General features: G+C 39.6%; 2 protein-coding genes and 1 long non-coding RNA gene across 11 annotated transcripts in view; 1 reads left to right on the top strand and 2 right to left on the bottom strand.

The window, feature by feature from the left end:
- The window catches only part of LOC110465860, a 37,277-nt gene extending 28,905 nt beyond the window's left edge, over positions 1 to 8,372 (top strand). For all 9 annotated transcript variants that reach the window (XM_021521973.1, XM_021521976.1, XM_021521979.1 and 6 more), the window contains exon 2: positions 5,769 to 8,372. In XM_021521973.1, the coding sequence (XP_021377648.1) occupies positions 5,769 to 7,762 (1,994 nt within the window). In that variant the 3' untranslated portion in view covers positions 7,763 to 8,372. The remainder of the gene's footprint in view (positions 1 to 5,768) is intronic.
- Positions 8,373 to 19,028: 10,656 nt separating this feature from the next.
- LOC110465877 lies at positions 19,029 to 20,697 on the bottom strand. The gene is made up of 4 exons (XM_021522006.1): positions 20,554 to 20,697; positions 20,281 to 20,377; positions 19,822 to 19,957; positions 19,029 to 19,321 (listed from the first exon to the last, which is right to left on the bottom strand). The coding sequence occupies exons 1-4, from the start codon at positions 20,634 to 20,636 to the stop codon at positions 19,029 to 19,031; spliced, it is 609 nt and encodes a 202-aa protein (XP_021377681.1). The 5' UTR covers positions 20,637 to 20,697.
- A 2,979-nt stretch (positions 20,698 to 23,676) lies between these two features.
- LOC110465849 lies at positions 23,677 to 26,331 on the bottom strand. Its single transcript, XR_002464672.1, has 3 exons — positions 26,201 to 26,331; positions 25,408 to 25,700; positions 23,677 to 23,758 (listed from the first exon to the last, which is right to left on the bottom strand). It is a non-coding gene; the product is annotated as an uncharacterized LOC110465849 (long non-coding RNA).
- Between the last annotated feature and the right edge of the window lie 103 nt (positions 26,332 to 26,434).

Here is a 26,434-nt window from a genome sequence, read left to right as displayed (position 1 = left end):
GTATTGTACGGAAATACAGGTATAACATTGGAATTCATTCATTGTAGTGAACTAAATTATACTAAATCACGTGTTTCATTCAAAACTTGAACTACAGGAACATGAGAATGTATAAGTTACTATATTTGGACATATATCTCTATGTGCTGAGAGTAATATTCGTTATGTAAAAGTTTTAAATCAAACTTGCTAAAATGCCCCACCCCTCCCCACTGGTATATATTACATTGTCGACCAAAACATACAGTAGTGGATCCCGATACTCAATTCCGAGAGAAGGGGGGGGGGTATCAATAGGGGAAACACATGATTGTGAAGGTGATAGATTTACATAAGTGTCTAAGACACTTGTTTCTATTTCCTATTTTGTGTTTTGTTACAAAATGTTATATATATATATATTGCATATATATGTATCTAATTGAAATACTTGAATAAAAGAAAGTTTAAACTAACACATGACTTTTAGGAAAATCTTAAAGATCCGCCTCTGACGTCGGTCATAATAAAACGAACCATATCCGGTTTTTCCCTAACTAGGACCATACATGTATTGTTATTTTCACACCTTCGTGCTTTTACAAGAAATCGTGATACAGGTGTGTCGTTTGTACCTTTAAATGTTTGTTATGATTATGATGTAGTTATAAACAGTTTCAAATGTTCCGCGTGATTTCAGTTCAGTTCTGTCGTAAATAAATTCTATACAGATATACATTAATGCAACTATGTATGTTTGCCCACCCGAGCGAAGTAACGGTAACGCCTTCTTTCCACAAACAAGTCAACAAACACACGCGTAACCTCCCTCTACTAAACTAAATTTGCATCATAGTTAATATCAGTGTGTATGCCTCATCCCCTTCTTACAAAACATATATATGACTTCAAGAAATTAAAATAAAAAATAAATCCCATTCGACCTCCCCGTTTTTTTTTTTTTTTTTATATATATCTCAGTCATGCTACCTGAAACAAACAAATAATTGTGTGACCTAAATGATGATTCAGGAAGTAAAAGAAAATTCTCTAGAGAAGGTATATATATACTTGTACGGGTTTGATTTTAAATAATAGAAAAAAAATATACCGAGAGATCCACGTTTTGCATATCCTTTGTGTACAGGCGTGTTGTAGATATCAGTTTACCGTGGAATACAGAGATCACACTGGAAACAAATTAAAAACAAATTCTTTACAGGGCGTGACAAAGTTAACCTATTTTATCAGCCGAAAACATAACAAAATGTAAATTTCAACCACGTTACACGTCTTTAAATAAGACGGATGTAGGCATATTATTCACAAGATGTTATTACAGATAAACGAGAATGACTGTAATAAGTGCTTAAGCTAGTAGTTTTATGGTCACGTGTTAATGAGAAATTCTGTATAATTTTCGGACCAGGAAGTAAAAAGCAAAGACGATATAAAATGTACCTGTGTAATGTATTGTAATACCTTTAGTACTGTACAGGTAACACACACCTGTGTAATGTAATACCTTAAGTACTGTACAGGTAACACACACCTGTGTAATGTACTGTAATACCTTTAGTACTGGACAGGGAACACACATGTGTTATGTACTGTAATACCTTTAGTACTGTACAGTTAACACACCTGTGTAATGTATTGTAATACCTTTAGTGCTGTACAGGGAACACACACATGGGTAATGTACTGTAATACCTTTAAAGCTGTACAGGAAACACACACCTGTGTAATGTACTGTAATACCTTAAGTACTGTACAGGTAACCCACACCTGTGTAATGTACTGTAATACCTTTAGTACTGTACAGTTAACACACCTGTGTAATGTATTGTAATACCTTTAGTGCCGTACAGGTAACCCACACCTGTGTAATGTACTGTAATATCTTTAGTACTGTGCAGGTAACACACACCTGTGTAATGTATTGTTATACCTTTAGTACTGTACAGGTAACACACCTGTGTAATGTACTGTAATAACTTTAGTGCTGTACAATAAACACACACCTGTGTAATGTATTGTAATACCTTTAGTATTGTTCAGGTAACACACATGTGTAATGTACTGTAATACCTTTAGTACTGTACGGGTAACACACATGTGTTATGTACTGTAATCCCTTTAGTACTGTACAGGTAACACACACCTGTGTAATTTAATACCTTAAGTACTGTACAGGTAACACACACCTGTGTAATTTAATACCTTAAGTACTGTACAGGTAACACACCCCTGTGTAATGTACTGTAATATCTTTAGTACTGTGCAGGTAACACACACCTGTGTAATGTATTGTTATACCTTTAGTACTGTACAGCTAACACACACCTGTGTAATGTATTGTTATACCTTTAGTACTGTACAGGTAACACACACCTGTGTAATGTTCTGTAATACCTTTAGTACTGTACAGGTAACACACCTGTGTAATGTACTGTAATACCTTAAGTACTGTACAGGTAACCCACACCTGTGTAATGTACTGTAATACCTTTAGTATTGTACAGGTAACACACATGTGTAATGTACTGTAATACCTTTAGTACTGTACGGGTAACACACATGTGTTATGTACTGTAATCCCTTTAGTACTGTACAGGTAACACACACCTGTGTAATGTTCTGTAATACCTTTAGTTCTGTACATGTAACACACCTGTGTAATGTACTGTAATAACTTTAGTGCTGTACAATAAACACACACCTGTGTAATGTATTGTAATACCTTTAGTATTGTTCAGGTAACACACATGTGTAATGTACTGTAATACCTTTAGTACTGTACGGGTAACACACATGTGTTATGTACTGTAATACCTTTAGTACTGTACAGGTAACCCACCTGTGTAATGTACTGTAATACCTTTAGTGCTGTACAGGGAACACACACATGGGTAATGTACTGTAATACCTTTAAAGCTGTACAGGAAACACACACCTGTGTAATGTACTACCTTACGTACTGTACAGGAAACACACACCTGTGTAATGTACTACCTTACGTACTGTACAGGAAACACACACCTGTGTAATGTACTGTAATACATTTAGTACTGTACAGGTAACACACACCTGTGTAATGTATTGTAATACCTTTAGTATTGTTCAGGTAACACACATGTGTAATGTACTGTAATACCTTTAGTACTGTACAGGTAACACACATGTGTAATGTACTGTAATACCTTTAATGCTGTACAGGAAACACACACCTGTGTAATGTACTGTAATGCCTTTAGTACTGTGCAGGTAACACACACCTGTGTAATGTATTGTAATACCTTTAGTATTGTACAGGTAACACACATGTGTAATGTACTGTAATACCTGTAGTACTGTACAGGTAACACACCCCTGTGTAATGTATTGTAATGCCTTCAGTATTGTACAGGTAACACACATGTGTAATGTATTGTAATACCTTTATTACTGTACAGGTAACACACACCTGTGTAATGTATTATAATACCTTTAGTACTGTACAGGAAACACACACCTGTGTAATGTACTGTAATACCTTTTACAATACATTACACAGGTGTGCGTTACCTGTACAGTACTAAAGGTATAACAATACATTACACAGGTAACACACACCTGTGTAATGTATTGTTATACCTTTAGTACTGTACAGGTATCACACACATGTGTAATGTACTGTTCTACCTTTAGTGCTGTACAGGTAACACACACATGTGTAATGTACTGTAATGCCTTTAGTGCTGTATAGCTACTTAAACTATTACAAATGACCCGTCACTACAGATGTTACTGTAGATTTTTCCGTTTTAGTATCTAACAGATGTCGAAAGATATGTTAATCGTTTGTTGACGAGCATTAATTAATTTCAAAATTGACGTCATTCTTTTGTTGTAAATGACGTTAATGTTTGAACTGTTTAACGTTATAGATGATTATTTCTTGTACTTGAAAAATCGTGACTTCCGTCACTTAAATGCATAAATCTTGGTTATTTTAGGTTTGTATTGCATTACTTACCTTTGACAAGCCAAAGTCATATCGGGCACAGGCACACGAGAATTCGTTACAGTATAGCTATGTTTGGATCTAAAAGTTTTAGGGGTCTATATCAATATCATCATTGGGGATGACACATTTATCGACATTTGATCACCTTAAGCTTTCTAATATAACTCTGAACACGCCAGTATAGGTCCAAACACCAACTAATTATCATGTCCCTGTGATTTCTCCAATGTCATATTCGGGATCAGGTTTAACCGATGTCACCAAACTGCCATGGGGACCCCTGTACTGGGATTTAGGTCGAGGAATGTAAATATACATAAGATTAAGTAGATACCGGTAACAATTGAGATGCATGCCGTTTCAGTAACACCAGTGGTACAAGCTTGACAAATTACAAATTCGCTCGCTTGGAGGTACTCGAACATCTGAGAATTAAAGCGCATCTGGTATTTTGAAACATTTCCTGGAGTGTGGAGACAATTATTAGACATTTATATCAACAACCGACAAAGTCACCACCCCTGATCTTTACACAGGGACATGTCACATGCTAAATTAATGAAAGATAATGTAGGTTTACGTTACAATAATTCAGTCGCGTAGCTGCCCATACGCTGGTACGCAGGTGAATCAACTAAACTTTCAAACAGGAAAAAAAAACTCCTTGTTGCAACTCTATGTCCAAAAATCAAAAACACTACTTATTGCAACTCCTTGTCCCCCTAGCAAGGCCCGCCCTGGATAAGCTCCTAAATGAATCCACTCCGAGCAAGGGCTAGCTACGCCCCTGCATATGCTACAGTCATACTGTGATGTTCACTTATATACATTTGCATATCTCTCAGTAAATAGCATGTGATACATGTTCGTCCCTGTGTGAATCTATCATTGCTTAATGAGACAAACGTCTTGCTTTAAGCTGTACAGCTGATATCGGAGGGAAAATTTGCTGACTATTTCAGCATAGTACAACATCTGTTGGGTGGCACTTAGTGATAAAACGTCCAATACTATTCCTTGCACAGCGTGAAGGGTGTCGACATGTTCAAGTGCCTGTGAGGAGAAAGAACTTAAATGTGAACGTTGTTATGGCACATTTTGTTTCATTTTTAAGGGCACTTTAAGTCGTGAAAGATCCCATATTCTATTCGGGAAAACACTCATAGCACAAATTTCATCATTATACTGTATGTAACATTGCAAAGTAGTTATCCGACAAACGCATCAACCGTTTTATTACACCTCATATATATATACATGTAATAGCGAATCTAATTGGATTGAGTTATTAAGTTCCGCTCGAGCTCCATGATGCTATCCTCCTCATTCGGAGTCTCTCTAGAAATAGGAAGGAGAGGTAACATCGCGGAGTTCCGAGTAATTAAAATAGGCGACAACAATAGCGCGTATGCATGGTTATGGTTACTTCCTATTTTGTCGAATAGATGTCCCATTTATTTTCATGTTTCACGAAGGTAAATACTGGGTGACATATTATTAAAACTGGGGAAACAAAGACAATTGTTTCCTTATCACATGGGAAATGAATATATTCATAATAATTCTTTTTGATACATTTCCCTCAATTTATCGCCAAACCGCTTTATAACGCCAACATATTCTCTGGACAAATGATGACAGTATAACAAGGTTTTAATATCTGATGCTATGACTAAGTAATTAATGGGTTACGCTAGCGGATTTTACAACGTTATGGTTGTTATATTATAACAATTAAACGTTCCATTGTATTAATCTTGATTATATTTGTATGTTTCAGAAGCGACAGTACAGCTAACGGCACTGCCCCGCGAGCGACTGTGGAGAAATCCATTCTTCACCATGGACGGCGAGTGTTCAGTCGAATACCTCGGCTGCTCAACCCTTTCAAAAGCAACAACTTCCGGTCTGGGGTCAATCCAAAAACCGCTCCGGGAGAAGTATATAGAATTCCGGAAACCTTCCAAACATAAGAAGCTCAGCCAGGAAGCTGTGTTACGAATAAATCGTGATGGGCTGATAGTGTTGTTCCCGGGCGCACCCCCGGGTCAAGCTAACCAGATGTTTTATGATTTTCCCTCCATAAATCTTTTCGAAGCCGTTCGTTTTATGGCCAGGAAAGGTCCGGACAAAAAAATGGGAGCCGGATTTGTGCCGATCGAACAAAATCGAAATTTGAACAACGGTGCAGAAAATCTGTTTTCCCACCTGGAAAAGAAAAACCACAATTTGTTGAAAATGGACCATCCTGCCATGCTCGCCTGCGTCATGAGGCGAACCTCCGGGGTGCGCGCGCTCGAGTGTCATTGCTTTATTGCAGACAGCGATAGTCAGGCGATCAGACTTGTTTCAATGTTACGGGGGCAGAATCACATGGGTTTTGAACGCGAACCCCCGTTCCCGAATCGCTACGGTGAATATTCTGGGCCTAGTCCTGGTGGTCACCATCCTGACATTTTACGTAACAGTTATGGCGAATATAGCGCATACCGGAATGAACCTCAAATGGGACCCGGACCGGAACCGGGCAGACATCATCCGGACATGTACTATCCCGACAGTAGACGATCGGACGGATGGGAGGAACCTGTCCGTCGTGTTAGCGACGAACCCCCAGTGGAGGATAGATACCTGGGAGATCCTCGGCCGCTCTATGGCGTACCACCACAGTCACGTGACATGGGGCCAGCGCCTCACGACATGGGTCCTCCCGCTCTAAATAGACATTCGGGCGAGGGCAGACATTTCCTGCACGAGCGCCAGTCTTCAGGTGACAGTGGTTCGCGTGGCTATCATGAACCCCATAGGGCGGACAGCAATGGTTTTATACACGAGAGACAGAGATCTGGAGAATTCGTCCGAGGTGATAGACACTCCGATCATGGGCAAGGGGAGCGGTTCTCCCGGCCTCAGACACGTGACGAGGGTCGTGCCGGACGAGTTATGTCCCCTGGCAGATACAGGGAACCACCGTCAACTGCCCCCAAACCGTCCCGCGCACTGTCGCCTGGGCCACGCACACAAAGATCGCCCCCATCTTCCAGACATCAGGGGTTACCAAGACAACCATTTGACACCCCTCCATCGCCCGTGACCAGATCGTGGAATGAACCAGTGTACTCTGCCTCGAATCTCGAAAGTCGACAGCTTGAGGAGAAACAAGCTGCCAAAGTGAAACCCGTTGCTAAAGTCCCTCCTAACCACTTGCTGGGAGTGAAGGTTTTACCTACCGGCCTTATGGCAGCTCTTCCCAAAAAGGTGGAGGCGGAACCTTCACGCTATGATGGCGATGAAGAGGACCCGTACGATAATGCAATGTCAAGAGAACAGTTTTACGGTAATAAACAGGACTTCAAATCAGACACAGATAAGCGGGACTACAGGCGTAGTGATGAATTTCTAAAGCCAGGTCCCGGCGGTTACGCGCCTCCGGATATAGTTCCGCATCACGATCGAGACCAACGGTATGGCACCGACTACGGCGAAATGTACCGCAAGCCTAATTCAAATAATTCTTCTCAATATAATAAACATAGTGGAGGCAACACGGATAAAGCCTGGTCGTTTGAAAGTGAATTTCAAAAGTATACAAAGTATGCAAGTGACGATGATAATAGTGATAGGGGATCGCAAGGATATTCAAGCCATGGCTCCAAAGGGGGAGGCAACGAATTATCGGAAATGTTGCACAAGATGAATGTCCAGAGAGGCTCTAGCGAAAGGGCAAAAACATCCGACACAAACTTCGAAGAGCAGCTGGGTTACTTACCGTAGTGATCAACGCACAATGTCATTTAGATGCAACAATTCGGTCACAGTGTGTGAATTTGTGACTCATTGACAACAGATATGGCCACGGTGTGTGATTTAGTGGTCCGTGACCGTTTTCGGTTAGGTACCTCGGCTAGTCTCGTTCAACCAGACTCTTGATCACTTGTTCGGCGTAGCTTGCTCAGGCAACAAGAGTCTGGTTGAACGAGACTATACCTCGGCATGAAAAACGGCCACAGTGTAGAGTTTAGCTAACATTGACAACAGAATCGGTCACGGTGTGTGATTCAGTTACCTCGACATCAAATAAGGTGACAGTGTGGAGTTAAGTTACCCCTGACAACAGATATGGTCACAGTGTGAAATTTTGTTACGGATGACAACAATTACTGTCACGGTGGATGATTTAGTGTTTCCTTTAACAAAAGATACCTGTAAGTCACAGTGACAACAAACGCGGTCACGCTGCGTGATTTAGCTACCCCTACAACAAACTCCGTATGTAATTTGTGTTACTCATGGCCTCAAATACGACCGGGTTGTTAACCCAGTTGTCGACAAGTTTGCTGTTTACAATTTCATTTATTTTTGCAATATATATTATAAATCTACCTTTTTTGACCAAAAATAATGGTGTGTGTACTTGTGTAATATCCTACTATACAATATGTTAGATATTTGTTAGATATTTCAATTGAAAACATAAATAATATTGTTTAAAGTTTGATCGTGAAATTGTGGGTACACGTACAAGGAGGCTGAAAGGGGAGACTACTCTTTAAACTATCCAAGGCAAGCGGTAATTTTTATGCAACGCAAGGGAGATAATTTGGAATTTTATCGAAAGTTCTATGCAAAAGGCCACGTATGTGATATATATATATATATGAATACCGATGTTACAAAAAACCTGTGTATTTGTCAATATGTTTGATAATCAATTTATCAACAAAAGATCTGCATACATTTAGCATAGTCACTACCTATATTTTCATAATATCAAGATATTTTTAAAAATCAAAATATCATAAGTGCTGAATAGTTCTTGGATACGTTCAGTTTCGTTTGTTTTATGAAATGACGTGTGTGGCGCAGTGAATGATGGTGAATACATGTACATGATATATATTATATTATGGAATGAAATGTAAGAATTTATTTAAAACATATTAGTGGAATTCTCAACGAAAACAATGTTGATAGCTAGGTTTAAACGCAATTACTACAATACTGGTTGTAGTTACCTCCCCTTAATCGAATGACAAAATATATATAAATATCAAAATTCCTATTATAGATCATAAGACGAGAGGTTTTATTTTCGTAAAAGATATATACGTAATATATATAAAAAAAATATACGTGTAAGGCAGAAATATTATATAATTTTTGTTTTTTATTACAGATGCGAACTCGGTATCATTTTGAAATATAAATGCAAAATGAATGTTTCATTTCTTCTGAAGAAAGCACAAATCAATACAAATAAGTGGATTGGTGTTCTATTCAATTACATTGAAACTTTCCTAATTTTCTAAAAAATGTTTATGAATTGTTTCCTCATTCAATAACAAAAGAAAATCCGGTGAATTCTTAAGGTTGTTTAATATTTTAGATGTTAAGGGGGGTGGGGTGTAGGGTTGTTAAAGCTGTTAATGGGGGCAGCAGGGGGCGTGTATGGTTGTTGTTTAGGGGGGAGGCAGGGGGCGTGTACGGTTGTTAAATACATGTATGTTAGATGGGAATGGGGGGAGGGTGCGTGGAGGCTTGTAAAAGATGTTAAGGGGGAGGGCAAGGACTGTTTAATATGATAGATGTTAACGGGGGCCCCTGGTGTGTAGGGTTGTTTAATATGTTAGATGTTTTAAAATGGGGGGGGGGGGGGGGGGGGGGGGGGGTTGCGATGGGGGTACTATAACGTATAACATTATAGTAGGTTGGAGCAGATCTGTAAATATCAGCCCGATTAGCACAAAACATAATAACACTTATATATACATATAACCCATGTAAGGTTAAAGTTCACAAGCCAACAGATTATTGTATAAATATTCCGTCAGGTAAAGAAAGAATTTGAGTCTCATATTGTGTGCATATTTTTGTATAAAGGTATTCATTAATATCCCAATGTTATTAAGTTTTTGTAACATAAATTGATTATTGTGTTGTTAAACTTATTCTCACAAAGAGTTGCCATATTTTTATTACACAGATAAAGCGCATTTAATCAAAAGCTGCTCTTGTTTAAAAACATTAAATACTACGGAAATAATGAGTATGTTGTCGTGTTATTTATTTATTTACTTATTTATTTATTAATTAACCATTGTTACAGTTCATCGGATGTTCAACATCTTTAACGTCTTTGTGATTTGTTGTCAATCATTCCTGCTGGCGGCAAATATCTATATTAACATATCTATCGTCTTCAGCTTGGTAGGGTATACGTAGTGAATATTTCAATATGGCGTCTTTCACGGTTCGGTGAGATAACAGTCCAATGGCAGACATTGCATGGTTCATTCAACATCTGTCACATGTTTCGGATCCACTATGTCTTATTTTACAACAAAGGAATGCTGGCAAACCTCTTTTTCCTTGGATGCACGTTTAAATTTCTTTGACGGTAAATTAAACAATGGCGGCTTCGTTCTGGAACATTCGACCGCGTCACTACCAGAGCAGTGTGTTAATGCGCGTAAATGGCGAACGTCATAAATTGCGACAATTGCACTCATACCTATGAGTTTTGTCGCAGTGATTGGAAGAAGAAATGAAAATAAATATTTGAAAGGCTACTCAGATTAATTTATTTAAAAGTTATGATAAAAGAAAAAAAATATATACTACCGTATACGCCGTCGAAATGAAGGTCAATCCTTATAAAACTGGCTGACGTTACATAAAATTTTGCGGCCATGACATCATCAGTAGACGCTGGATCGTTACTAAGGACAGCACGTGTAAACACTTCTATTCTATCGTATTAGATATAAAACACAGATCGCTGGAACCCTTTTAATTTTTCAGGTTGTCTCCCTTTCAAACAGGTATGTTGTATTTCATATTAATTACACTTAGAGAAAAATAAAGGGAAAGCATTAAACTTAGCTGAATTCAAAATAGTGATAAAGTACGGAAGCCGGTACGGGCCACCGAGAAAAAATTGTGATGTCGTAATAGCGACTTGCTATCTCGTGATAATTATATATACCGACATAGCTATCTCATTATTACGACACAGCTTATCGTTATTACGAGATAGCTAAGTTGTTACTACGAGATAGCTTGGTCGTTTTTACAACACAAGAGATTTCCTCGGCTCCCGTTATATAGTGATTAAGTGACAGTCTGCTATACCACTAGCCCTCCACCACTGGACCGCGGGTTCGAGACGTTCGTGGGGCAGTCGCCAGGTACTGGTCGTAGGTCGGTGGTATTTCTCCGGGAACTCCGGCTTTCCTCCATCACCAAAACCTGGCACGTCCTTAAATGACCATAGCTGTTAATAGGGGACGTAAAACACAAACAAACCATTTCGTAATTTAGCTACTGTGAAATTTAAAAAAAAATACATGTCCGGAAGGGAAGTAACTCGTACTGTAAGAAGCTATACCTTACTAATGGGGAATAACTCTTCTCCTCTTACATAGTAAAGTTAGGATTAACTTAATTGTAGGCAATTAACAACATTACTTAATTTACGGAGCCCTACATATGTTAATAAATATTCATTTTTAATTTTTCCTGGTAAGTTTTATTAAGAAAACATACAAAATCTTACTAACGGGGGATAATGTGCAACTTGATGTCACGGGGATTACCCAGCCGGACGCGTGGTGTTAGGAAGTTCGTGACCACGAGAAACCGATTGCGAGTCGGAAGTCAGTATTTGATATGACAATGTTAAAAAAAAAAAAATCAGATTAAGAAAATAATAATAATAGTACAATGTTGCACCATTTATGATTTTTGCAATGTTTATAATCATTTCTCGCAACTACGTTATCTCGGAGAAGGGGATATAACTCTTCTCAGAAACGGGACTATGCGTAGTAATATGAAGTGGTCATTGTGTGTGAAATCAGCTTGACCGGTTGCACGAGAATCATTGTATTCATAGTGTACTCATGGTCTAATGGCAGTTTTCAGTTGTTAGATTCATGTACAGAACAAACACCAAGAATGTAAATATACTACCCTGTTATTCCACGATAAACGAACGCACTTGGACCGTTCTATAAGCAAAGCTAAACATGCACAGTTTCGGAGAATAAAAAGAATGTATCAAGAATATTATGCCCTTCTTTCATGCGTCTACTGAATTACATAACGTATCTTAAATACTACATGTGGCTTGACATTGTTTTAGAAAGAAAATACGCAAACTAGCAATAGTCAGCATTTTAGTTTCGGTCAGGTACGTCTTGAGCGTATCAAATTTTTCTGAGGTCAGCCTCGGTCCAGATCTGTGCCCGTCGTTTTCTGTACAGGTTCAACGGGTTCAACCGTTTCAACCGGATAACCGAATGTACCCTTACTTTCTCTGCACCCCTGGAATATGTCGTGACGATGTCAAAGGTACAAGTTAGACCATTTTCATCTTTTGACGTACATACAAAAAAGTGCGGTGAAATTAACTGGCTTGAAGCCGGGTGTCGCTCCTCTGTTATCTGCAAACGACAGGTATCAGCCTTGCGATTGGTCAGATTTTTTAACCTGAAACTAATCAAATAGCTAACTGCGTGCCTTCAATTTTGTCTTGACATATTCTAGGAATACAAAGAACATGAGTGATGCATGCTTCTCTGTAATGTTTCTGTTGTGTACTTTATGGGTCTCATACTATTCCTCAAGTGGTTAAGGCGTCTGTCATTCTGCTGCCAATAGCCCTCCACCACTGGGTCGTGGGTTCGAGACCTACGTGGAGCAGTCGACAATGTACTGACCGTAGGTCGGTGATTTTCCTCCGGGAGCTGCTTTCCTCCATTACCAAAACCTGGCAAGTCCTTAAATGACCATACCTGTTAATAGGACGTCAAATTAAAAACAAACAAAAAATATTTGAGTCTTATGCAATTAAGTTTCTTGCGTGCTGTAACGGTGCTGCTAGTCAGGCGGTGTTGTAGTTATCCCAGTGCTTACCTGTACCTTTCCCATTTCAAAGTGCGAGCCCTCAGAATTAACTTGATTCGCCATATTGAAATACACAGTTGTTGCGTTTGTAGTCGTGTTGCATTTAAGAGCGTTTTGTTGATAAGGTGATCACGTTGCATTCTTCTGGATGAAATTTCATCAACCAATCTGTTTCCCATAAACCAGCTGCGTCTAGGTGTTGTTGTCATTTAAATCCACCTTTTGTTTTTGTTATGCGTTGCTTTGTTATTGATGTCCTATGCAAAGATTCCGGACGTTTAACAAATTAACAGTGCTGTCACATCAGTCCCAGTAAGTCACAAATCATCTTTGTCGTGATTTATAACATTTATTTTACCTATGTTGGGTTCACTTATCTCATAGTATGCGATCGTATGTAGCAACTATACAGTGCAGTACCACTAAGTCACGATTAAAAACAGCCCCCCCCCCTCTCCCCGCCCTCTCTCCCTCTTTCTCTCTCTCTACTAATAATTAACATTTTGTAATAAACTATTCAATGCTAAACGAAATTGATTCTTCCTAAAGAGAATTTCATTTCATATATAACATTTCGTCTCTGTTCTCTTAGATTTTCTATTTTTTGTAATCATAGAAGTACATTTTTCCAAAATAGTGTGGTAAGATAAACATGAAGAGATTAAAGTGCTACGGACGTGACGGTGTTGTTGTTGATTTTTTTTTTATGAAATGTACATACATATACCGAACATCAGTGAGGACTACATGAAATAGTCAGATATGACAGTGTCTCCGTAAAAAACGGAGATATAGACAGATAAATCAGAGTACTTCTTTAAAAATATACCATGATACATAAAGAATTTAGAGGATGTCCGTAAATCAAGGGGCCGTATTCACGGAAAAGTTCTCCTGCTCAAACCCAGATTCTGTGCTCAAGCCTAAAATCGTGTTCCAGTGATAAATGTAAAATAAACATTTTGTCAATGATTTGGAAGAATTATGGAGTCTTAAAACCGAAGTATATTTTCAATGTTAACATTTGACTTTTTGGGGCGTGTCACATTATTTAAGTGAGTAACAGAGTTGGTTTGAGCACAGAATCCATGCTTGAGCATGAAAACGGTTTCATTAATACGGGCCGAGGTATTGGTATTATAAGCAAAGTCTCACTACAATTTATGACTTTTCATACGTTTTCACGAAGCTATGACATGTTTAAAACGATGGTTACAAAAATATAATATGAACACGAAAATCAATTTGAGGAATTTTATTGATCACATGATTGTTACTACACAAATTCGCAAAAGTAAAACTGACCAGTACAAAATGAACAGAATTATGCATGTTGGTAATTTTACAGAACCTGTGGGTCAGTTTGACCGAGTGTATAGCTGACCACGACAACACAATCAGACCATGCCATTAGCGATCATTGCAGAATCAATCCATTTTGATATGCCAAAATACTAAGCATGGCATAAATGTGCGAGGGGCCGATTGCTATCAAGATGTGACAGAGTTAGAACCTTTCGAAATGATAGCCGCAAACAGCGTGGAACCACTGGTGGTTTGAGCTGACCTATACGTTATATATTTGACATATTTTCTCAAAACACTAATGAAACAGTTAAGATCGACATCGTTCTAACTTTCTAATGTAATAAATACCTGGAACATCTACATCAGGCGAACCGACTTCAAACTGACCAATGCTACTTAGTCAACTTTCCAGCTCCAAAACTACTCAAATCACCTGATGGCCGATAGAAACATGTGAGCAACTGACCAATCAAACAAACACCATCGAAATTTATAAATTGGACCACTGCTGGACAATACTAGCTAAGTTATGAATGGCCAATTCATCAAATATCGGTTCAGTTCTTCACGAGACCACTAGTTGCCGAAATCCATAGAGTTAAAATTCAATTTAACAAATATAAGGTACAACATAACATTGGTCAAACACCATTCCAATCGTATCGGATTGTGACCCCAACAAAACTCAGACAATAAAATCGAGTCTTTGACGTCAATCTCAAACTTCTATTTCCATCACCGACTGCAATCCACGTTCTTCTCTTTGAACGACGAAACGAATCTGTAATAAAATAAATAACAACATTCCATATAAACGTAATGCACAATCTGTCCGTTCTCCACTGCAGAAAATGTCGTCATGCATTGTAGTTTTGACATGAAGGAAAATTAATTAAAAATATATGTATGTAATTGATTATTCAAAATCAAAACAATCTATCCCGTTATTTTTTTATGTTTGGGAGGAACCTACCTAGCGAGAACGAGTAAACTTACCTAGTCAGGGAGGAGTAGCTAGTGGCGAACCAACTAAGGGAGGGATATGGTATCTAGAGAGGGATATAGTACCAACTTAGGGAGGGACATGGTATCGAGAGAGGAATATAGTACCAACTTAGGGAGGGACATGGTATCTATAGAGGGATATAGTACCAACGTAGCGAGGGATATGGTATCTAGACTAGAGAGAGATATAGTACCAACTTGGGGAGGGACATGGTATCTAGAGAGGGATATAGTACCAATTTAGGGAGGGACAAAGTACCTAGAGAGGAATATAGTACCAACTTAGGGAGGGACATGGTATCTAGAGAGGTATATAGTACCAACGTAGGGAGGGACATGGTATCTAGGGAGGGATATAGTACCAACTTAGGGAGGGACATGGTTCTTACAGATGGATATAGTACCAACTTAGGGAGGGACATGGTATCTAGAGAGGGATATAGTACCAACGTAGGGAGGGACATGGTATCTAGAGAGGGATATAGTACCAACTTAGGGAGGGACATGGTATCTAGAGAGGGATATAGTACCAACATAGGGAGAGACATGGTATCTAGAGAGGAATATAGTACCAACTTAAGGAGGGACATGGTATCTAGAGAGGGATATAGTACCAACTTAGGGAGGGACATGGTATCTAGAGAGGGATATAGTACCAACTTAGGGAGGGACATGGTATCTAGAGAGGGATATAGTACCAACTTAGGGAGGGACATGGTATCTAGAGAGGGATATAGTACCAACTTAGGGAGGGACATGGTATCTAGAGAGGGATATAGTACCAACTTAGGGAGGGACATGGTATCTAGAGAGGGATATAGTACCAACTTAGGGAGGGACATGGTACCTAGAGAGGGTTAAGTACCAACGTATGGAGGGACATGGTACCTAAAGAGGGATATAGTACCAATTTAGGGAGGGACATGGTATCTAGAGAGGGATATAGTACCAACTTAAGGAGTGGCATAGTATCTAGAGAGGGATATAGTACCAACTTAGGGAGGGACATGGTATCTAGAGAGGGACATAGTACCAACTTGGGAGGGACATGGTATCTAGAGAGGGATATAGTACCAACGTAGGGAGGGACATGGTATCTAGAGAGGGATATAGTACCAACTTAGGGAGGGACAAAGTACCTAGAGAGGAATATAGTACCAACTTAGGGAGGGACATGGTATCTAGAGAGGGATATAGTATCAACGTAGCGAGGGACATGGTGTCTAGAGAGGGATATAGTACCAACTTCTGGAGGAACATGGTATCTAGAGAGGGATATAGTACCAACTTAGGGAGGGACATGGTATCTAGAGAGGGATATAGGACCCACTAAGGGAGGGACATGGTACCCAGAGAGGGATATAGTACCAACTTAGGGAGGGACATGGTATCTAGACAGGGATATAGTACCAATTTAGGGAGGGACATGGTATCTAGAGAGGGATATAGGACCCACTAAGGGAGGGACATGGTACCCAGAGAGGGATATAGTACCAACTTAGGTAGGGACATGGTATCTAGAGAGGGATATAGTGCCAACTTAAGGAGGGACATAGTATCTAGAGAGGGATATAGTACCAATTTAGGGAGGGACAAAGTACCTAGAGAGGAATATAGTACCAACTTGGGGAGGGACATGGTATCTAGAGAGGTATATAATCTAGAGAGGGATATAGTACCAACTTAAGGAGGGACATAGTATCTAGAGAGGGATATAGTACCAATTTAGGGAGGGACATGGGATCTAGAGAGGGATATAGGACCCACTAAGGGAGGGACATGGTACCCAGAGAGGGATATAGTACCAACTTAGCGAGGAACATGGTACCTAGAGAGGGTTAAGTACCAACGTATGGAGGGACATGGTACCTAAAGAGGGATATAGTACCAACTTAGCGTGGACATGGTACCTAGAGAGGGATACAGTACCAGCTTAGGGAGGGACATGGTATCTAGAGAGGGATATAGCACCAACTTAGGGAGGGACATGGTATTTAGGGAGGGACAAAGTACCTAGAGAGGGATATAGTACCAACTTGAGGAGGAACATGGTATCTAGAGAGGGCTAGAGAGGGATATAGTACCAACTTGAGGAGGAACATGGTATCTAGAGAGGGCTAGAGAGGGATATAGTACCAACTTGAGGAGGAACATGGTATCTAGAGAGGGCTAGAGAGGGATATAGTACCAACTTGGGGAGGAGCATGGTATCTAGAGAGGGATATAGCACCAACTTAGGGAGGGACATGGTATCATAGTACCAACTTAGCGAGGAACATAGAACCTAGAGAGGGTTAAGTACCAACGTATGGAGGGACATGGTATCTAGAGAGGGATAAGAGGGTTAAGTACCAACGTATGGAGGGACATGGTACCTAAAGAGGGATATAGTACCAACTTAGGGAGGGACAAAGTACCTAAAGAGGGATATAGTACCAACTTAGGGATGGAAGTGGTATCTAGAGAGGAATATAGTACCAATTTAGGGAGGGACAAAGTACCTAGAGAGGAATATAGTACCAACTTAGGGAGGGAAGGGAGGGACATGGTACCTAAAGAGGAATATAGTACCAACTTAGGGAGGGAAGGGAGGGACATGGTACCTAAAGAGGAATATAGTACCAACTTAGGGAGGGACAAAGTACCTAGAGAGGAATATAGTACCAACTTAGGGAGGGAAGGGAGGGACATGGTACCTAAAGAGGGATATAGTACCAATTTAGGGAGGGACATGGTATCTAGAGAGGGATAAAGTTCCCACGGAGGGAAGGACATGGTATCTAGAGAGGGATATAGCACCAACTTAGGGAGGGACATGGTATATAGAGAGGTATATAGTACCAACGTAGGGAGGGACATGGTATCTAGAGAGGGATATAGCACCAACTTAGGGAGGGACATGGTATCTAGAGAGGGATATAGTACCAACTTAGCGAGGGACGTGGTATCTATTGAGGGATATAGTACCAACTTAGGGATGGACGTGGTATCTAGAGAGGAATATAGTACCAATTTAGGGAGGGACATGGTATCTAGAGAGGTATATAGTACCAACTTAGGGAGGGACAAAGTACCTAGAGAGGAATATAGTACCAACTTAGGGAGGGACATGGTACCTAAAGAGGGATATAGTACTAATTAAGGGAGGGACATGTTATCTAGAGAGGGATATAGTACCAACTTAGGGAGGGACAAAGTACCTAGAAAGGAATATAGTACCAACTTAGGGAGGGACATGGTACCTTAAGAGGGATATAGTACCAATTTAGGGAGGGACATGGTATCTAGAGAGGGATATAGTACCAACTTAGGGAGGGACATGGTATCTAGAGAGGGATATAGTACCAACTTAGCGAGGGACATAGTACCTAGAGAGGGTTAAGTACCAACGTATGGAGGGACATGGTACCTAAAGAGGGATATAGTACCAACTTAGCGAGGGACATAGTTTCTAGAGAGGGATATAGAGAGGGATATAGTACCAACCTATTGCGGGATATGGCACCTTGATAGGGATAAAGTATCTACCTTGCAAGGGACAAACGACCTAGTGAGTGACAGTGTTCCTAGCGGGACAGAGAACTTGGGGAGGGACATTGTACCTAGAGAGAAAGAGTATCTACCTAGCAAGGGATATAGGACATAGTGAGTGACAGTGTTCCTAGCGAGGGACAGGGTTCTTAACAGGGACATAGTACCAACTATCAAGGGACAGAGTACAATGGGAGGGATATAGTACCAATTTAGCAATGGACCTAGAGAGGGATATAACACCAATAAAGCGAGGGACATAGTACCAGTTGAGGGACAGAGTACATACCTAGCGAGGGACAGGGTACCAGGAGTTGATATGACGCTGGGTGCACAGTGGGAACAACACCATAGGCTCCTCCTCAAAATGCTGGACGAGTTTCCTCTTCCGGTACAGGTCATTCCATGGCAGCTCTTTGGTCAGTACCACGGCCAACTCTAGTCCACAGTAAAACAACATCATGGCGTTTGACCTTTTTGCGAAATTTGCCTTGTCTTTCTTACGAGTACCGGAGGGCTTCCACAATGATCTCCTTTTAACCTGACACGGGGCAGTACCGCAGTGACGGCAGAGGGAAGGACCTGTACGAACAAATATTTGATATGTCAAGACAAATTTTCGAAATCCAGGGTTTAAGTTCTCGACACACAAAACGTTATTTACTATGCATCCTGAGATTTTATCAGAACGGAATCGGGGACTAACAGTTACCTATCTGACTGGTTCCAGACACCCAAGTCTAACCAATTACAAGGCTCATAGAAGGTGGTTCCCGTTCTTTAAACAAGACCAAGGAGCTACTCTGAGATGAACGTCTATCAAGATTACATTTACACTGTACGTTACTAAACAATTCGCTTTAACATTTAATCTAAACATTGCTCTGAGTGGTTTCCAAGCTAGCAAACGTGCAATTCCGTTAAGGTAGTTTTTACAACACTAGATTCATAAAAACGTACATTAATTTTCGAAAACGTCTTAATTACAAGGTAAATAAAACACTAGAACTGAAAGTGAGAAAACTGATACGTTCATTGCACTGTTGCTTTATTCAATATTTAAACCTTCGCTGGTTACTTACGAGCTCTCCATTCTTGGAACATTGACACGGCGGCTGAACATTTCTCTTTGACGATTTGTCCGATCGACGGCGCAAAGCCCAACAGCAGGGTAAGAAGCACACACAGCAGGTTATAGAATCCCTCATTTCCAATTCGCTAAAATAAATCAAGTCATAATTATTTTAGGGAATAGTACTATAATACAAACATTCAATGTTCAAGACCCGCACGATACGGACAATGGAAACGAAAGCTGTTTTTATCACGTAGCTGGAGGCTAATAATATTGCGAAATACACACAAGAAAATCATACGAAACGAAATGCACACGCGTAAAATATACAAAGTATTTAATAAATTGATGAGAAGTAGAATCAGTTAAACATCATCACAAGCATAAGCTTACTTAACTATTAGGAAAATAAAAACTGTTGACGTGTTCATGACAGTCATTAACATTAAAAATATGTAATTCTTACCCATGTCAGATCGGTAACCGTTGGACAGACTTTCTCAATTTCACTTGCTGTGAAATAATAAAATAATCTTTTGGCATATCCTGGCTCGGGCTCCACGCTAGAGAGAAAAAATTATAAAGTTAAGAGAAAATATTTCTAAATATTCAATGGCAACACAATCGTAAACTTGAAAAGGTTATTGACGTTCATTTGAGCTCCGCGAGATCTTTGCTTAACGTCAAGTAAAAATATAACATACAAGATCCAATCTTACCATGTCTGGTCCAAACTTACCACGTAAGGTCTCGATATAATGCAGGCCCTTGGTGCATGGCGCGCATAATTACCACAAATAGCAAGAATAATCTGATATTCATTGTGGTAATCGAAGAATTAAACAAAAGAAGTAAATATCAGGGGAGAGACTGATCATCTACACCTTTGCCGATCGCTAAGCAGCTTAGCAACAAGTATATGACGTCACAAGTGGGTATCTCTATTTTACCGATCATGACGTCATACTATTGTCTTTTACCTAATAAGTGCAAGCGGTTACACGTTGGTGACAATGTTTATGGTACTTAAATGTCTTCTGTTATGAATCGAACCCTGGACTAGCGGCAGTGAGCGCTTCCAGTAGGAGTCGAATTCGGGACTAATAGCGACAGGATATGTTGACCTTAGAATTCCACTAAAATTCTAACACAGGACAAGCGACACTTGGGCCCGTATTCATGAAACCGTTCTCATTTTCAAGCATTAACTATGTGCTCAAACCAGTTTTCCTGTTAATTCACCGAAGTCATGTCAAACGATCAAACAGTCAAATTAAAATTTGGAAACAATATATGGCCTTCAATATTTGTTCCAAATCAGTGAAAAAATATTATTTCTCTTATTAATCTACAACCGGAACAAGAAACTTGAGCTCAAAATCCATGCTTGAGCATGAGAACGGTACATAAATACGGGCCCATGGTATGTGTTTCCGTCAGAAATTGAGGCACACAAAAATGGAGTGAACTTCTGCGATGTAGCCGGGATCAAATATGTGTTTCCCGAAATATCGTTCTATTAGGTGTTGAAATCTGGACAAGCGACACAGGTCTTGCGCAGTGTGTCGAACCCATGCGCAAATTGAAATAAAAACAGCAGCACACTTGAGTTTCACACATATATACAGTTGTCGCCCTTTAACCGGGTCGCCGGCAAGGAAAAGCACTACGGCGAAATTTTTGCGTATCCAACTGCATTGTACGTGCCAAATGGAACCATGATAAAAATTGGACCTAAGTGAACTTCCTCACTATGTCCCGTAAGTGTAAGGTTTTTAAAAAGTAACCACCCACACATTTAAACTTGACCCCTGTTGACGGTCAATTTCATTTTGCTTAGCACTAATTAAAAGATAAAATTGAACTCATATTCTGGTATGGCGTCTTAATTTTCCGTCCACTCGATCGCCCGTCCTTTTTTTGGCTGACCCGATAAAACGTTTTAGGATTCCTACCCCGTTTTGGATTCACCAACCGTTAATTAACCCATATAATGTATAGAGTAGTCTGAATGCACATTTGTTTTGCAAAAAAACAACACTATTGAAGCATCTACAGATAAAAGATTCGCATAAAAAGTCTATGAAATAACGAAAACAATGATGTTTAATGGAATGCTTAGAAACCCGTTCATGGTTTTAGAAGTTTATTTCCTCGTCCTTAAAAAAGTGTTTGACTTTTTTGGTTATACAATTTTGTGTGCACTGCATTTTCTATCGTAAATTATAAGGTTTCAAATCGGCGACAATTGCGCGCGCGCGCTCTCTCTATCTATCTATCTATCTCCCTCTCCCTCTCTCTCTCTCCCAATATTTATTTATTATATGTAGATATTTCATATTTTGTTTTATCTTTTGTAATAATCTTTTCAATGCTAAACGAAATTTAATCCACCTAAAGAGACTATTATTTCCTATATATCCTATCGTCTCGTTTCTCTACGATTTTCGTTTTTTTGTTTTTTGTTTTTGGAAATACATCTTTCTGAATTGTGTGGTAAGTTAATATGAAGAATCTCTTTGATGAGATGAAAGTGCTACGGACGTGACGGTGTTTTTGATTATTTTTTCTTTTTATATAATGTACATTGTACTTGTATGTATATTATAAACAAATACCAAACATCAGTGAGGACTTCGTGAAATCGTCAGATATTACAGTGTATCCGTAAAATGCGGAGATATAGACAGATAACTCAGGGTTTTTTAATTATACCATGATACATAAAGAATTTAGAGGATGTCCGTAAATCAAGGGGCCGTATTCACGGAAACGTTCTCATGCTCAAACCCAGATTCTGTGCTCAAGCGCAATATCTTGTTCCGGTGATAATTGTAAAATAAATATTTTGTCAATGATTTGGAATAATTATAGAGTCTTAAAACCGAAGTATATTTTCAATGTTAACATTTGACTTTTTGGGGCGTGTCATATTATTTAAGTGAGTAACAGAGATGGTTTGAGCACAGAATCCATGCTTGAGCATGAGAACGGTTTCATTAATACGGGTCGAGGTATCGGTAATATCAGCAAAGTCTCACTTCAAGCTATGACATGTTAAAAACGATGGTTACAAAAATATAATATGAACACGAAAATCAATTTAAAGAATTTTATTGATCACATGATTGTAACTACACATATTCGCAAAAGCAAAACTGACCAGTACAAAATGATCAGAATTATGCATCTTGGTAATTTTACAGAACCTGTGGGTCAGTTTGACCGAGTGTATAACTGACCTCGACAGAACAATCATACCATGCCATTAGCGGTCATTGCAGAATCAATCCATTTTGATATGCCAAAATACTAAGCATAGCATAAATGTACGAGGGACCGATTGCTTTCAAGATGTGACAGGGTTAGAACCTTTCGAAATGATAGCCGCAACCAGCGTGGAACCACTGGTGGTTTGAGCTGGCCTATGGTTGAGTATTTGACAAATTTTATCAAACCTCTAATAAACAGTTAATATCGACATCGTTCTAACTTGCTAATGTATTAAATACCGGAAACATCTACATAAGGCGAACCGACTTCGAACTGACCAATACTACTTAGTCAACTTTCCAGCTCCACAACTACTCAAATCACCTAATTGCCGATAGAAACATGTGAGCAACTGACCAATCAAACAAACACCATCGAAATTTATAAATTGGACCACTGCTGGACAATACTAGCTAACTTATGAATGGCCAATTCAGCAAGTATCGGTTCAGTTCTCACGAGACCGCTAGTGTCCTAAGATCCACAGAGTTACAATTCAAATTAACAAATATAAGGTACAACATAACATTGGTCAAACACCATTCCAATCGGATCGGATTGTGACCCCAAAAAACTCAGACAATAAAATCGAGTCTTTGACGTCAATCTCAAACTTCTATTTCCATCACCGACTGCAATCCACATTCTTCTCTTTGAACGACGAAACGAATCTGTAATAAAATAAATAACAAAATGTCATATAAACGTAATGCACAATCTGTCCGTTTTCGACTGCAGAAAATGTCGTCATGCATTGTAGTATTGAAAATTAATTAAAAATATATGTATGAAATTTATTATTCAAAATCAAAACAATCTATCTCGTTATTTATTTTTTTTATTTTTGGGAGGAACCTACCTAGCGAGAACGAGAAAACTTACCTCGTCATGTAGGAGTAGCTAGTGAGGAACCAACTTAGGGAGGGATATGGTATTTAGAGAGGGATATAGTACCAATGTAGGGAGGGACATGGTACCTAGAGAGGGATATAGTACCAACTTAGGTGTACTAACTTAGCTAGGGACATGGTATCTAGAGAGGGATATGGTACCAACTTAAGGAGGGACATGGTACCTAGAGAGGGATATAGTACCAACTTAAGGATGGACGTGGTACCTTAAAAGCGATATAGTACCAACTTAGGGAGGGACATGGTACCTTAAAAGCGATATAGTACCAACTTAGGGAGGGACATAGTACAAACTTAGGGATGGACGTGGTACCTTAAAAGCGATATAGTACAAACTTAGGGAGGGACATGGTACGTTAAAAGCGATATAGTATACAGTTAAAGTATGGGGTTGAGGGATATAGCAAGGTTCTGGTGTCCCGATACCAGGTCTATTTCCCGAGGCGCAGCCGAGGGAAATAGGCATGGTCAAGGGACACCAGAACCTTGCTATATGCCTCAACCCCATACTTAACCGTTTTATTATACCGATACACACTGTAGTGATAGTTTTAACTAGAAAATATTTATAAACCATAAGCTGTATAGCTTCACGTCCCTTCTAGCCAAATGCTTCCGAGTTCGGTAGCAAGCTCCGCCCACCTCGCGCGTCACTGAGGAGTTCGGTAACAAGCTCCGGCCACCTGTCGCCTGATTGGCTCGGCGGAAACACCCGAGGGTAGGTGTTTTTTAGTTCCAAGACTAACACACAGGACTAAAACACACTCAGGCAAAAGTGGGAATATATTCGATTTAACCAATTACTTTTAAATAGAGTAAATAAAGTAGAGGTGTACTAATACCAACTTAGGGAGGGACATAGTATCTAGAGAGGTATATAGTAACAACTTAGGGAGGGACATGGTGACTAAAAAGCGATACAGTACCAACTTAGGGAGGGAAGTGGTACCTAGAGAGGGATATAGTACCCACTAAGGGAGGGGCATGGTACCTAAAAAGGGATAAGTAGCAACTGAGGGAGGGACATGGTATCTAGAGAGGGATATAGTACCAACGTAGCGAGGGATATGGTACCTAGATAGGGATAAAGTATCTACCTAGCAAGGGACAAATGACCTAGTCAGTGACAGTGTTCCTAGTGGGACAGAGAACTTGGGGAGGGACATTGTACCTAGAGAGGAAGAGTATCTACCTTGCGAGGGACATAGGACATAGTGAGTGACAGTGTTCCTAGCGAGGGACATGGTTCTTAACAGGGACATAGTACCAACGTATCAAGGGACAGAGTACATAGGGAGGGATATAGTATCAATTTAGCAAGAGTCCTAGAGAGGGATATAACACCAACAAAGCGATGGACATAGTACCAGTCGAGGGGAAAAGTACCAGTTGAGGGATAGAGTACATACCTAGCGAGGGACAGGGTACCAGTAGTTGATATGACGCTGGATGCAGAGTGGGAAGAACACCATATGTTCCTCCTCAAAATGCTGGACCAGCTTCCTCTTCCAGTACAGGTCATCCAGTGGCAGCTCTTTGTTCAGTACCACGGACAAATCTAGTCCACAGTAAAACAACATCATGGCGTTTGACCTTTTTGCGAAATTTGCCTTGTCTTTCTTACGAGTACCGGAGGGCTTCCACAAGGATCTCCTTTTAACCTGACACGGGGCAGTACCGCAGTGACGGCAGAGGGAAGGACCTGCACAAACAAATATTTAATTTATCATGACAAATTTTCGAAATCCAGGGTTTAAGATTTCGACACACAAAACATCACTTTCTATGCATCCTGAGTTTTTATCAGAATGGTATCTGGGACTAACAGTAACCTATCTGACTGGTTTCAGACATCCAAGTCTAACCAATTACAAGGCTTATAGAAGGTGGTTCCCGTTCTTTAAACAAGACCAAGGAGCTACTCTGAGATGAACGTCTGTCAAGATTACAATTACACTGTACGTTACTAAACAATTCGCTTTAACATTTAATCTAAACATTGCTCTGAGTGGTTTCCAAGCTAGCAAACGTGCAATTCCGTTAAGGTAGTTTTTACAACACTAGATTCATAAAAACGTACATTAATTTTCGAAAACGTCTTAATTACAAGGTAAATAAAACACTAGAACTGAAAGTGAGAAAACTGATACGTTCATTGCACTGTTGCTTTATTCAATATTTAAACCTTCGCTGGTTACTTACGAGCTCTCCATTCTTGGAACATTGACACGGCGGCTGAACATTTCTCTTTGACGATTTGTCCGATCGACGGCGCAAAGCCCAACAGCAGGGTAAGAAGCACACACAGCAGGTTATAGAATCCCTCATTTCCAATTCGCTAAAATAAATCAAGTCATAATTATTTTAGGGAATAGTACTATAATACAAACATTCAATGTTCAAGACCCGCACGATACGGACAATGGAAACGAAAGC

This window comes from Mizuhopecten yessoensis, unplaced genomic scaffold (genome assembly GCF_002113885.1).
Source record: "Mizuhopecten yessoensis strain PY_sf001 unplaced genomic scaffold, ASM211388v2 scaffold11103, whole genome shotgun sequence".
Classification (NCBI taxonomy): domain Eukaryota; kingdom Metazoa; phylum Mollusca; class Bivalvia; order Pectinida; family Pectinidae; genus Mizuhopecten; species Mizuhopecten yessoensis.
Note: the sequence above shows the minus strand (reverse complement) of the source record. Positions and strands in the feature narration are given on the sequence as shown.

Bases quoted from the DNA above. Each gene is read 5' to 3' on its own strand.
- LOC110465877 (XM_021522006.1), bottom strand. From the start codon at position 20,636: ATGAATATCAGATTATTCTTGCTATTTGTGGTAATTATGCGCGCCATG. The intron at 20,378-20,553 runs GTAAGTTTGGAC...TTTTCTCTCTAG, and splicing joins TTATATCGAGACCTTACGTG to CGTGGAGCCCGAGCCAGGAT. The intron at 19,958-20,280 runs GTAAGAATTACA...GATTTATTTTAG, and splicing joins CGGTTACCGATCTGACATGG to CGAATTGGAAATGAGGGATT.